The sequence below is a fragment of the Haliaeetus albicilla genome, chromosome 20, assembly GCF_947461875.1.
Source record: "Haliaeetus albicilla chromosome 20, bHalAlb1.1, whole genome shotgun sequence".
Taxonomy (NCBI): Eukaryota; Metazoa; Chordata; class Aves; order Accipitriformes; family Accipitridae; genus Haliaeetus; species Haliaeetus albicilla.
In genome coordinates, this window is record NC_091502.1 from 22,809 (window position 1) to 37,588 (window position 14,780).

Consider the following 14,780-nt stretch of genomic DNA (forward strand, 5'->3'; position numbering starts at 1 on the left):
ATTCCAGACCCTAGGGACGGTGACCGAAGCACATGCCGTCCTCCCTGAGCACAAAGACTGGTGATGGCATTGAGACCCGAGGAAGATCGAAGGCACAGAAGACAGACTACACAAACTACACACCACCACAGACACAGGCTGGAACTGCCCTGCCTGGGACACGCTGGTCTCATGCTCAAAAGCAACTTGCTCCCTTCACCTGCCCAAACAGGACTGCTCCTGGACAGCCCTGCCCTCCTACTCTCACTTTAAAACCCTTCCCTGCAATTCCCAGCTGTGTCCCTCCCTCCCAGCCTCTCCCCAGCCCTGGTCCCTCAACTTGGCTTTCAGAGGGCCAAGGGGCTGAATCCATCCTCCACTAAAATCACATGGGCTAACTGGGATGATCTGGCAGTCGCCAGATCACTTCATCATCTGCAGTGAAGACAAAAAAAAAAAAAAAAAAAAAGGCAACAAAATCAGAAGAGGCAGTAAGTAACCCATCAGCCAACACTTTCCCAACCCCCCAACTTAATCACACACACCACAGTGTTATGCTTACCTGCTCATTCCAGAGTCAGACCCTGCAGCCACAGTCTGTCATGGTACCCAAGATAGCAAGACATGCAAAATTAGCATAGCACTCACAAGAAGTCACCAGGCCCATTCTCCTCCTCCCTAAGCCACAGCTCGCCTCAAACACTCATCCCATTCCAAAGGTGGCCCGCACAGCGCCTGCAAAACAGAAGGTAAATGTTTAACCAAGCAACCACCTAATACTTCGATATTCATCACCAACCCAGCCCACAACCACCTTACCTTCTGAGACTGCTCATCGGCCTGCAGCTTCACCCCTCCGAGGCTGCGTGCACCACCTGCATAAACCAAAGCAGAAGACGCATGCTGAGAGGCCGCCTGAAACCTCAGCCTGCCCGGACCAATTCCCAGCTCCCTCTCCTTTACCGTGGCTGCTCAACTACCCCGCTCTGTCATCAAGAGCTTGCCACGTCAAGGCATGCGTATCGCCTGCAAAAAACAAACAACAAGGAATGCTTCCAACTTTGCCAACAATGCGACACCTCCAAAGGAACAGTTCCTTTAACCCAGTAATCATGGCTCACCTTGCCGAGACACCTCCAGTACCAATAGCCCTCTTCGCTCCTTGCTTCACACCTTCAAAATAAAAGAAAATAAGAACCCTATCAGCTAGTCATAGAGCCACCGGCCACATCTTCCCTCTGATTCCACTCACAGACCCACCTTCTTATGCTGCTCTGCTCCCCTCCTCCATCGCTCTGTGGCACACAACTTGTCCCTCTGCGTCTGAAAAAAAAAATCATATTGAATGAGTCACCAAGATGCAGAGCAAGAGCTTAACAATTCCAGAGGTCTTGTTTCCATCCAGGAATACCATCTGGAGTCCAACTACAGCCTGCCATTAAAAAAAAAAAAAAAAAAAAAAAAAGCCCAAACTTTAAGCCCATCACATGCAAGACTTAACACCTTAGAGAGTCAAATCCGCTTCACTGCCCCTCAACAGCCCCTGCCACATGGCTCCAATCATCTCTGTAAAACACTATCGGCACGGCTGTCCACACAGCCCGCCGATGGCTACTTGAGCCGAGATGACTGTACAACTCTCACCTAAACGGTCTAGGCCATCAAGATTTCACCTGTAGACTCTCATCGCTGTTCCACCTACCCCTGACTCTACATCCCCGGGCAGAGCAGCTCCAAGCCAAACACACCTGTGCGCACAACCTCACCATGTGGAACACTACCAACAAGGTGATTCAAAGAGAGAGAAAACTCTCAGCAAGAAGAAAGACCCCAGGATGGGAGGCACCGTCAGGCAAGACAACCTACGGGGCCGCAACCGTGAGGCCAGAAGGCTCTACGGCAGACCCCGAGAGGAGTCGTCAAATGGAACAGCCCATTAGAAGACAGCACTGTCAAAACCAAGATGATGGATGCGCCAGAAGCCTGGCGTCAAGACCTAAGGATGTCAGGATGCGGGAAAGAAGTCCCAGTCTGAGAAAACAGACAGCTAGAGAGCTGAGCTGCTGATGCAGCCCGGAAGAATGCCACAAAAGAGGACCGACCGGAACCCGCTGAGACCGATCCACACTTTAGAGCTCCAAACACAAGAAAAGAAGCACCCGATTAGCACCAGGCCGATGAGTAGGGGCATTCGAGACCCTAGGGACGGTGCCCAAAGCGCATGCAGCGTTCCTCCAGCGCAAAGCACGACGAGGACATCGAGACCCGAGGAAGGTCTAAGCACAGAAGACAGACTACACAAACTACACACCACCGCAGACACAGGCTAGAACTGCCCTGCCCGGCACACGCAGGTCTCGTGCTGAAAAGCAAACCGCTCCCTTCACCTGCACAAAGGGGACTGGTCCGGGACAGACCCCTCTCCTGCACTAACTTTAAAACCCCTCCCTGCAATTCCCAGCTTCATCCCTTCCTCCCAGCCTCTCCCCGGCCCTGGTCCCTCAGCTTAGCTTTCAGAGGGCCGAGGGGCTGAATCCATCATCCAGGAAAACCACACGGGATATCTGGGTTATTCCTGCAGTCGCCAGGCTCCTCTTCATCATCTGCAAGGGAAAAAAAAAAAAACCCAAACCCAAAAAAACCCAAACCACAAACAATAAAACCCAAACCAAACCAGAAAAGGGAATAAGCATACCATCGGCCAAAGCCAACTACTTCCCCAACTCCCCCGCTCCTCACAAGCGCCACCGCATTATGCTTACACGCTCATTGCGGAGTCGGACCCTGTGGCCGTCGTCGCTCGTGGTACTGAAGATACAGAGAGACACAAGCATGACGAGTCACCAGCCCCACGCTCCTCCTCACGAATCCACAGCTCACCTCAAACGGTCATCCAATTCCAAAGGCGGCCCGCCCAGCGCCTCCAAAACACAAGGGAAAAGCTTAAGTGAGCGGCCATGTAGTACTTTGCTATTCAACACTGACCTGGCCGATGACTGCCTCACCTTCTCGGACCGCTCGTTGGCATGCAGCTTTGCAGGAGACCTTATAGCAGACTTCATGGTACGTAAAGGGTGCCTCTAAGTGTGGGATAATTAGAAAAATAGACACATAGTGAACAAGAGACACAATGGGACTGTTCAATCTGTGAGCCAGAGGCCTCTGCAAGCAGCAAGGCCTCAAGGACGTAGGGAAGGCTAAGTTGCTACAAAGTTTGATGAAATAAGCACAAAAAGCTGAATAAGTTGGGCCTACGTGACTGAAAGCAGGACACCAGGCAAGACACAGACTAGAGGAATCATTTGCGTGATCAGAAGACCTTATCCAATCAAACTATTGCTTTAGGCGCGTGGACAGCACATATTAACCAATCAGTAGATGGCTTGCGCATGGTTATGGTATATATCCAAATATTACGCAGCAAATAAACAGAGAAATCCCTTGATCCACAGTATCTGTGTTGGTCTGTTTCTCCCCAGGGCAAGTCCCTGGCGATGCGTCATTTCTCCTAGATTGTCGCGACGGGAAAGTGCGACAAGTGGTGACCCCAATGTGATTGCGGGCGTGACGTGATTGCGGGCGCGGAGTGCGCGAGGAGCGCGAGTGTTTGTTGTGCCTGGCCAGGCGGATAGAAGATAGCCTTTGGGGCGACCCTGCCGGTGATGATGGCATCCATCAGAATGATTATTCAGGTATTAAAGGCGGTAGGCAGGGAGGTGGACTGTGGAGTGCATACGGCTCCAGTCACAAATCTCATCCAGTGGATGATGCAACGGGGCTTCATAGTAAAGCCGGGAGAGTTATTTGAGGCGTTGCGGATGCAGGCTGCGCGCGAGGAGTTAGTGGAAGAGTGTCTGAGCGGGAAAAAAGGAGCTGCAGATAAGCTCGTGGCTCTGGGTTCAGTGTTGACAGTGTTGAGGAAAGGAAGGGAGGCGAAGGTGGTTTGGCTGGCGGCTACAGCAGCGTTACGAGGGGAAGAGGTCCATTCGGTAGATTTACAAGCTGATAAAGAAGATGAAAGTGAACAGGAGGTGTCGGGGGAAGTGTAGGAGGCGAAGGGAGAGAGGCTGGGAAAGGCGGAGGGTATTTCGGATGCATCGGCTTTCCAATTTCTCGTGGGCAAGCGGGGGATCTTCCTTTTGGATATCCACCCCTTCCTCCGCCAGGGTTGTTTTCGCATGAGGCGGAGGACCCGCCTGATCATGTCCCGCCGCTAGCAGCGCGGACAGCGGCCCCCCCGCCAGTGAGTGGTACAATCACAGGTCCTAGTGCACCGCCGATGTCTTTGATGGAGGTAGATCTGAATGAAAAAGAAAGTCACGTTAGAGCAAAGTTACAAGCGGACACAGTTCCATTGCCAGACTCGGACGAGGAGATCGTGTCGAGACCGGGACAGAATCAGATCATGGAGGTAGTGGAGTGTAAGCGTCGGTCAGAAAATCAGCATTGTCTCAACATTGTCATCAGGAACACGAACAGTACGCTACCTGACAACGGCCTGTTTGGAGTGCAGCGGCTGGTCCCAAGGATGGAATGTGCGGTACAAGGTTCCTGGAAGGTACCTGCCTGGAACTGTTAGAGATAACCGCATAGCTACTGTCAAAAAGGATGGATTGCAACTGTTGCCATAACATCGATGAAGAAATCATGAACTTTAGACGAACTTTGCCTCATTATAATACCAAAACACACCTCCTGGTCGAAGGCTACCCACCTCCAAGACTTACCACGCCTCGGACACTGACCCCACGCCTGCGTGATAGCCTCGCTCAAGAAGGGCAGAGATATGATAATTGTATTCTGAGAAGGGCGGAGACTCCTGAGGCAGAGGTGGAGCAAGGTGCGTTACTAAGCATAAAAGATGACTTCTGAACAACAGAAGTTTGAAGCTTCCCCACCAAGGACCACGACGATCGACGACGCAGCATCAGCTGGACCCAGGACCATTAGGACATCGTGAGATCAGCGGCGGTAGCTATAACCTCTCTTTCTCCTCTCTCTAAACTTTACTTTTCTCCTTTCTTTCACCCATCTTTAACTATTGCGTGCCTCCTCGCAGGCAATACAATAAAGTTTTACTGTGTGATTACTGCTATCCCCTTTGGTGTTGGTCACCTTAATTTTGCACTTTCGAGATCGTAGCAAACGAACCATCACGAGTCCACCAAGTGGACCGTGACATTAAACTGGCGTCACGGACAGGATCCTGAGAGACAGAGGGGTGCAGGTTTTGTATGGTTCGTAACAGGGGAAGAACGTTTCGTTCCAGCCGCGCCTGGCCCTACACCTGAAAGGGTGAGAGGTGTCCAGAAAGCAAGGGGGGTGATTCGGGATTCCCGCACACCACACACACCTCAGTGTATTTCACCTCAAACTCAGACTGAGGGCTCTGTCTATCAGGATCAAGTATAAGGATCTCCTAGTGCAAAAGGGGGAACTGTCCTCATTAGATGAGGTTGACTACCAGGGAAGTTGAAGGAACAGGCAGAGAAAGTCTGCACTTGTGAGCAACTAAGTTTTGACTCCCTGAAGTGAGATTTTGGTCTCTTCAGCCACTTGGGGAAGAGGAGGGCGATGCAGCAGTTGTTGTGTGTGTGGTGTAACTAAGTTTGACCTCCCCGAAGTGAGTTTGGCCCTTCGCAACAAAAATGACTGAAAAGAATGGTTATCAAAACTCTCCATCAGTAAAAAATCTTGACTCATTTTATGCACTCTTGACAAAGTATGGAGCTCGACCCTCCCCACCTGGGGAAGAGTGGGCTCGAGACAATTGGGCAAATTTACAGAGTGTAACAGATCAAGTGATTTCTATACATAATGAGGCTAGATCACGGTCAGGCAAAGGCAAAGCGATAATCTGTGCAGTTCTTGGAGCCAGCCTGGTCGCAGCAATTGAAGACCGCTATAAGCGGCATAGCCAGGAAAAACAAATCATAGAATCCCTTGAAAATTTGGTACAACTTTTGCAGAAAACAACCTCCAACCTGGAAGAGCAGTTAGCAGAGAAAGAGAGAGTAATTTGCTTGTACAAACAGCAAGCAGAGGAAAAGGAGGAAGAAAATAGCTGTCTAAAAGATACCTTGAAAGAAGAACTTTCAAAGTCTGCTGAATCATTGAATGAGACAGAAATAAAGATGGAAAAGATAGGTATACGGCAAATAAGTCAGGTATACCCCCAAAAGGAACTAGAGGAAGCAAGGAAACGCTTCAGGGAAAACCCCCAAGTGAGGCCCTTGATTAAAGCAGAATACACTTATGTAAATTATGAGGATAATGACCCACGTATTACAACTAAAGAGATACCATACACTCCCGCTCAATTGGCCAAAATGAAAAGAGAATATGGGCGCCTTCCCAAAGAATCTGAAACAGAGTACGTGTGGCGTGTATCTTTAACTGGAGGGGACCAAATTCAGTTAAATGAAAGGGAAGCTAGTGGTTACTGGGGCCACAGCATCTTTTTAACAACAGGGGATAGACGTGCCCCATGGTTTCTAACCCAGCGGGCTGCCTATTGGGCCGGAGGGCTGAACCCCTTAGACAGGGGAGATCCCCTAGCAATCACAGGCACAGTTGAGCAATTGCTAGAAAGTGTGCACAAAGCAGCCTGCCTGCAAATGATACGTGAAAGGAAGTTAATTCCCGGATGTGAATCCCCAATGATGTTGCCGGTGTATCCTGAAATCATGACTCCTTTGATAAGGGGACTCCCAGAATCACTCAGATCTACCGGGATTGTTCTCCAAAGGACTATAGCATCTTTAGACCCAGCAGAAAAGTTGGAGAGCTTTATTAAAGGCAAAAGTGATGAAACTAATGTTGGCTCAGATTCACTTTTTAATCATAGCTCGACTCCTTCCCACTCAAAACATAAAAAGATGTGGACATGGGGAGATGTAGCACAGGAATTGATAGATTATAGCAGAAAATACGGTCCTGTGAGAACTTTGGAGGAGAAAACTAAAGGAATCCATCAAGTAGGAGCTAAAGATCTACCCCTATCTGTTAGTAAAACTGTAACCGCTCCCACTGACCCCACTGTTGTTGCCGACTACTCCTACTCTAAACCCAGGGGAGGAGGAAGACAGCCCCTGACTCAACAACAATGGTGGGCTTTGGGAATTAAAAAGGGAGTTCCCAGAGATGTGATGGATGGTTTACCCCTTAATAAACTGAGTAAACTGATATCAAAGTGGTATGGTCCGAAACAACACCCATAGCACTTAGGATCAAATAGAGAAATCTCTCCTGTCATGCCCACAGCCCCCCCCCCCCCCCGCGGAGAGTGGGCGACAGGAAAAGTCAGCAGGGAAACTAGAACCTCCATTCCTTAGCAGTGGGCAGGGGAACGGAGGATGGATTTATATCCGACAGCTCACTAATACTAACAGAGGAGATTTATGGATTACAGCTATTGTAGGTCCTAAGCGTGCACCCGTAACCTTTTTACTTGACACTGGTGCACAGATCTCTGCCCTGACTGAGGAAGACGCACAGAGGTGTGGGGTGATTCCCTCTAAGTGAAACGTTTGTGTCTTGAATGCTTTAGGGTCAACAGAAGTTATGAACGTTGTTACGGTAAAGCTGATGCTGCCGGGAGAGGAAGGCACAATCACTATTGACATGGTGGTTGGGAACATTCCAACTAATCTGTTAGGAATAGATGCCCTTAAAGGAAGGGGGTGGGAGGATTCAGAAGGATTGTTGTGGACTTTCGGGACATCACAGCTGAACATCAGGCTACTTCAAACTGCACCCCCTCTGCCATTTAGCAAAGTAACTAGTGTTAAACAATGTCCCCTCCCCCTGTGAGCAAAGGAAGGTATCAAACCAGTCATACAGGAGATGCGGGAACAAGGAGTGGTGATAAATACCCATTCTCCTTTTAACTCAACGGTATGGCCAGTGAAAAAACCTAATGGGAAGTGGAGGCTCACAGTAGATTTTCAAAGGCTGAATGCTTACACAGGGCCTCTAACTGCCACAGTCCCTAATATGGCTGAACTGGTAATAACAATTCCGGAGAAAGCTCATCCGATCATGGCAACCATAGATGTTAAAGATATGTTTTTCATGATACCTTTGTGACCAGAAGACAGAGATCGTTTTGCTTTTACTTGGGAGGGAAAACAATTTACCTTTACCCGGCTGCCTCAGGGATACAAACACTCCCCTACAGTAGCTCACCACGCTTTGGCCCAAGAACTGGAGAAAATACCAAAGGCCAATGGCATAGCTGTCTATCAGTATATTGATGATATTCTCGTAGGTGGAAATAAAGAAAAGGAGGTGGGGGCAACCCAACAGAACATAATCTCCCATTTGGAGAACTTGGGTTTGCAAATTCCCCCAGAAAAGATCCAAAAACCCTCACAAGAAGTAAAGTTTTTAGGAATTTGGTGGAAAGGGGGAATGACATGTATCCCACCAGACACCCTCACTTCTCTAGATCAGATTAAAATGCCTGAATCAAAAAAAGGATTTACAGCATGCTTTAGGGTTATTGGTATTTTGGAGAAAACATATCCCAGACTTTTCTATCATTGCCAGACCTCTTTACAATTTACTGAGAAAAGGGGCCAAATAGGAATGGACTGCTTCTCAGGAAGAAGCAATGCAATTGTTAATTTTTGAAGCAACAGCTCATCAGGCTCTTGGCCCTATCCACCCTACAGACCCTTTTCAAGTAGAATGGCGGTCTGCCACAACGGGATTGTCAATACACATTTGGCAACGTGGTCCTGAGGGTCCAACCCGCCCTGTAGGATTTTACTCCCGCGGCTTTAAGGATGCTGAGAAGAGATATACTGCTTGGGAGAAAGGTTTGTTTGTGGTTAGCATGGTTCTCATAGAAGTGGAGAAAATTACACGTCAGCAACCAATCATGCTAAGAGGCCCGTTCAAAGTTATAAAAGCAGTCACTAACAGGACCCCCCCTCCTGACGGGGTGGCCCAGAGAGCCTAGGTACGAAAGTGGTATGCCCAGATTGAACACTATTGTAACCTTTTCTCAGTGACTGAAAGAGCTTTAAAAAACTTAGCTATCCAAGAAACAGAAAGCCTGGATGGCAGCCAAGACAAACCTATCTTAGTTATTCCGGTAGCCCCTCCTTTCTCCCACGATCAGTCAGTGAATGCTTGGTTTACCGACGCTTACGCAAAGCGAGAAGGAAAAGTGTGGAAGTACCGGGCAGTAGCCCTCCACACTACTACTAATGAACAGATAATAACAGAGGGAGAACAGAGTGCTCAGGTAGGAGAATTAATTGCAGTATGGAGCGTTTTCAAGCATGAAGCACAAACCACTTCCCCTGTCCACATATATACCGGTTCCTACGCAGTGTTTAAAGGATGTACTGAATGGCTCCCTTTTTGGGAGCAAAATGGATGGGAGGTTAACAGAATTTCAGTGTGGCAAAAGGACAAGTGGCAAGAAATCCTGAGCATTGCTAGCCAAAGGAACTTTGCTGTGGGATGGGTAGCTTCTCATCAAGTAGATGGGGGCTTGGCAGGAGAATGGAACAACAAAGCTGATGAATTAGCAAGACTAGCTCCTGTACAAAAGGACCAGATCACAGAAGATTGGGATCGTTTGCTAGAATGGTTGCATATAAAACGCAAACATACGGGAGCTAAAGTTCTGTATCGTGAAGCCCTTGCCCGAGGTTGGCCTGTCACTAGGGAAATGTGTAAAACCTGCACATCATCCTGTGAAGTGCCATACATGGCTCGAAAGACACCCCTTAGAAGATGACCCTCTGCATTTAAGAGAGGGTAAAGGCTTGTGGGATGCTTGGCAGGTAGATTATATAGGCCCCTTTAAGAAATCAGGAGGAAAACACTTTGTGCTGGTAGGAGTGGAAATAACATCAGGGATAGCCCAAGCCGAAGCTTTTAACAGAGCTATGGGAGAAAAAACTGTGAAAGCACTGCGTGAATGGTTTGGAATTTTTCCAAAACCACAAGAAATACAATCTGACAATGGCTCCCACTTCACAGCCAAAATTGTACAGGATTGGGCACAAAGCAAAGAGATTAAATGGGTCTTCCACACTCCATACTATCCAGAGGCCAATCGAATTGTAGAAAGAACAAATGGTCTCTTAAAACGACTCTTGAAACCACAGGAGGGAAATTGGGATGCCCGCCTATGGGAAGCTGTCAAAGGTGTAAACGACAGATGGGGGGTAAATGGATGCCCCAAAATTACTGCCTTTTGCGCAAAGGCTCCCTCTCTAGTTCCCTCATTAAAGGGACCAGATGATTCTAAAAATCCAGCACATTTCCCTGGACAACCTGTCCTGGTAGAACTTCCCACCGTAGGAAGTGTGCCACTGGTACTAAAAACCCCACTGAATGTATACTCATGGGTAGCATCCGATGCCCTAGGGAAGGAGCATCGGATAAATACTCGCTGGATAATTCCATCATTTTAATTTTTCTGTATAGTATTAATCTCTTTTGCCTCAGAGAGGCAAGTTTTTTTTCTTTTTGTTTTATAGAAGAACTCTGAGGGATGCCAAGAACAGCATGAATTATGAATCACTTAATTAGATTGGTAGTACTTTTTTTGTATCTCACCACTAATCTGTAGCCAAAAAAATACAGAATGGCCATGGTCCCAAGCTATTGTCCAGTATACTTGGAGTATGGGACAGTATCCCAAAGACCATCTCCCAAACTTAGCCACTGTAGTAATGCATGATTCTGAAGTGTACCACCCACCTGAGTGGGGGGAATGGGACTAAAAAGACTGGGTCCATGTCCTGACTGGAATGACTGAAGAAAAACATCCAAGTGGGATGCAGAAAGGTGGAAGGATCTCTTCATGAGAAAGCCTCTTCAATTACGATCTTTGGAAATCTATTGGACCCTAGTTCCAACATCACTGCGAAACTCTGTCCTACTACAGAATGGAGATGTAACAAGCAGGATTCTCTCATTACATGTTGCCGTCAAAAGAATGTCGGTAACTACCCCCTAGACCCAAGTACCACTAATGTTGAAATCACCAAATCCTGTATTAAGGAACAAGGAGATTGCTGGTATAATTTCACTTTGACCAAGTCAGTCTACGTGGTGTACGATTGGTGATCTAATCCACCAACAGGAGGGCTATCAGGCCTAACATTTAAATTCAAAATTAATGCTGTAACTAGGCCTCTAGTGATGCTTGTTGCAGTAGTCATGCACAATGGCATAGATACCCTTTTCACGCTGACAAAGATGAAGTTATACCCTCTTTTACAGTGGTGCAAGGAAATAACATTACAATAGATGCAGACGGATCACTGAATCTCACACTGAATCCACAGACAGTTATGGAATTGGACCACATGGCCCTATTTTGTTGTGTAAAAATCAAAACCTAGACTGTTGGCTAAATTTGACTGCTGTACAATACTCTTACAAAGTTATGTGTGGTAAAAATAACACTAAATACTGGAGAGAATTTAAAATAGTTGTAATACCTACTACCCGACCAATTGTCATGCTTAGCCCAAAAACCTTTGAAATTGGACCATATGTGATCAGAAATACAGGCCTACAACAAATGTTGTTTAACCCAGCATGGTCTCTCAAGCAAGTTGAATTGTCGATGCAGAACAATGTTTCAGACATTCAGCCAGCTTGCTCACCTTTTCTAAAGACTTCTTACGAGGGATGGACAACCTGGCTGCAAAAACAAACTCTTCCCATGAGAAGAACACGGAGAGACCTAACCGGTGTTTTGGGAACAGGATTGGGAGTTTTAAATAGCATCGATTCGGAAGTAATAATGAACAAGTTGGCTACCTCAGTTAGTGATTTGGCTAAATTACAACAGCCTTTGCGATCTTCTTTATTGGCTTTAGGGACTAACCAGTGGCTGTTGTCTAATATATTACCAAAATGGGAAAAGGTAAATGTAAGGGACCACAAACTGATTACTGATGCACTTGGGGTGATCCAAAATAACCTCTCTTTGGCTCTCAGTTGTATCCAGGCTCAAATATGGATGCAGTTGGTAGCCGCCTCAATTATAAGAGAAGGTGAAGAAGGTATTCTCTCCACTGAAATTCGGAAAATAATTTGGGACAGTGCCACTGATTTCGAGAAGGAACTCCAATCCTGGTGGAACCTGGTGAACTTTATTTATGATCCTGTTACAAACCTAGCTACAATTTTTGTGCTTACTATATATAATGCTACCATATACCAAATTTATCCCATTATTGCATTAGGGTTGAACCACAACAGAACTATACTCTATCCTTCTGAGCATAGAGTATGGGCCCAAAAGGTGGATGAAAAATGGCAAACTGTTAATTTGGAATCTTGCATTGTACAAGAACAACAAGGATTTGTTTGTGAAGGTAATGCAATTGAGGCACAAGATATTTGTTTAGATACTGAACAAAATATCTGCCATTTTGAGATTCATCCTAATGAAAACCCTGAAACAGTACTCATATATATCGGCAAAGGCTGTGTATGTTTGAGGACTATTTGTGACTCTATCTGTAGACGAGGTAGTTGTAGAGACTAAAAATCATTCAAATTTCTGTGTTTGTAATTTTACTAAGATTGTCAGATGTGACTTTTCCTATTCGGCCCCAGTCACATCTCACCAACTTTTGCAATCTAACTATATGTTGATTGATGAATTGTTGCCTATACCCATTGGAATGAATCTCACTTTGGTAAAACAGTTATTACAACACAAGGATTTGGTTGAGATTTTGGAAAAAATTAGGGAAAATGGACAGAAAGCCTTAATAACTGTTCATCATGATGTGAAAGAAATACACAGTTTTAGAAAGAGTGCAAAAGGATGCAGAACATAGATGGTGGGACACACTTTTCGGATGGTCGCCTACTGCTACAGGCATACTGAACACGTGTCACCCCATCGTGGTTCTCTTGATATTGGTTTTGATCAGTTTGGCTTTGTCAGCAGTATTGTATGCCATAGCCTGGAGAATGATGAATCAGTTAACACGTTTGATGTCTATATTGAACGCATATAATATGCTTGATGTCCCATCCAATGTGGATATCCCCAAATCAATTGATAAACAGTTTTGATTGTAATTGATATCACTGTAATTGCCTTTTATCTTCTCTCCTTCTCTTTCTCTCTCTTTTCTTTTTCATCTACTTTATCATGCTACCACCAAGTGGTCCTGACGTTCTGATGACCATGTTGTGCCACAAGGTGGTGTAAGAGTCGGTCAGAAAATCAGCATTGTCTCAACATTGTCATCAGGAACACGAACAGTACGCTACCTGACAACGGCCTGTTTGGAGTGCAGCGGCTGGTCCCAAGGATGGAATGTGCGGTACGAGGTTCCTGGAAGGTACCTGCCTGGAACTGTTAGAGATAACCGCATAGCTACTGTCAAAAAGGATGGATTGCAACTGTTGCCATAACATCGATGAAGAAATCATGAACTTTAGACGAACTTTGCCTCATTATAATACCAAAACACACCTCCTGGTCGAAGGCTACCCACCTCCAAGACTTACCACGCCTCGGACACTGACCCCACGCCTGCGTGATAGCCTCGCTCAAGAAGGGCAGAGATATGATAATTGTATTCTGAGAAGGGCGGAGACTCCTGAGGCAGAGGTGGAGCAAGGTGCGTTACTAAGCATAAAAGATGACTTCTGAACAACAGAAGTTTGAAGCTTCCCCACCAAGGACCACGACGATCGACGACGCAGCATCAGCTGGACCCAGGACCATTAGGACATCGTGAGATCAGCGGCGGTAGCTATAACCTCTCTTTCTCCTCTCTCTAAACTTTACTTTTCTCCTTTCTTTCACCCATCTTTAACTATTGCGTGCCTCCTCGCAGGCAATACAATAAAGTTTTACTGTGTGATTACTGCTATCCCCTTTGGTGTTGGTCACCTTAATTTTGCACTTTCGAGATCGTAGCAAACGAACCATCACAAGTCCACCGAGTGGACCGTGACACGGAGGTTTTGGCGAAATTTAGAAATTTAGCAGCAAATATTGAACAGAAATTAATAGCAAAAAAGTGTGTCTTAGAGGGTGTTGATTTCAAACCTTCAGAGGAAGGGGGAGCGTTAGTGTGTCCGTTGTTAATTACTCCCGATGGCCGAAGATGGCAACCATTAGACAATAAGTTAGTAAAAGAATGGCAGATGAGTTGTAGAGATGATGGATTGAATGGCCCAAGGACGCGAGCTCTGCTAGATGTAATTTATGCTCAGCCATTGCTACCATTTGACTTGAGACAGTTGGCGCATGCAGCACTCACAGCACCTTTGATGTGCCTTTGGGAGCAGGCATTTAAGGAGGAAGCAGAAGCAGTTGTGTTAGATGCTCTTACTCCAGGACACAATTTAGCAGGAGTCACTATGGAGCAGTTAGTAGGGACCAGACAGCATGCGGCCCCTCAGAATCAGGCTGGATTGCGAGGTTGGGTGATACTAGCTTCTTCAACTTGTGCTAGGAATGCGTTTGCAAAGATCGGGAAGTTTGAAAAGAAAAGCATACTGTATACAAAGGTTATTCAGAGAGTTAATGAACCATATCAGGATTTTTTAGAACGTTTACAAAAGGCGGTTGAGGTAGCAGATATACCAGATGAGGTTAAACCGGTTCTTGCAAAAGAGCTAGCTCGCACTCAGGCAAATGACCAAACAAAGCAAATTTTAATGCAGTTGCCAGCAAAAGCCTCAGTAGCAGATATGATTAAATGAGTATTGGAAGCAGAGGCTCAAACCGCAGTGGCACCTGTGGTTGCAGCAGTTGCAGCTGTACTGTGCAGTCGAACAAATAACAGCCG

General features: G+C 46.5%; 1 protein-coding gene and 1 long non-coding RNA gene across 2 annotated transcripts; one reads left to right on the forward strand and one right to left on the reverse strand.

Annotated features, from left to right (window-relative positions):
• Positions 1–672: 672 nt before the first annotated feature.
• On the reverse strand, positions 673–1,632 carry LOC104318510 (uncharacterized). Its single transcript, XR_011328926.1, has 3 exons — positions 943–1,632; positions 799–854; positions 673–714 (listed from the first exon to the last, which is right to left on the reverse strand). It is a non-coding gene; the product is annotated as an uncharacterized lncRNA (long non-coding RNA).
• Positions 1,633–5,417: 3,785 nt separating this feature from the next.
• Positions 5,418–9,733, forward strand: LOC138690223 (uncharacterized). The gene is made up of 3 exons (XM_069808800.1): positions 5,418–7,174; positions 7,529–7,557; positions 8,994–9,733. Exons 1-3 carry the CDS (start codon positions 5,628–5,630, stop codon positions 9,731–9,733), a joined length of 2,316 nt encoding a protein of 771 aa, XP_069664901.1. The 5' UTR covers positions 5,418–5,627.
• The last annotated feature ends 5,047 nt before the right edge of the window (positions 9,734–14,780 follow it).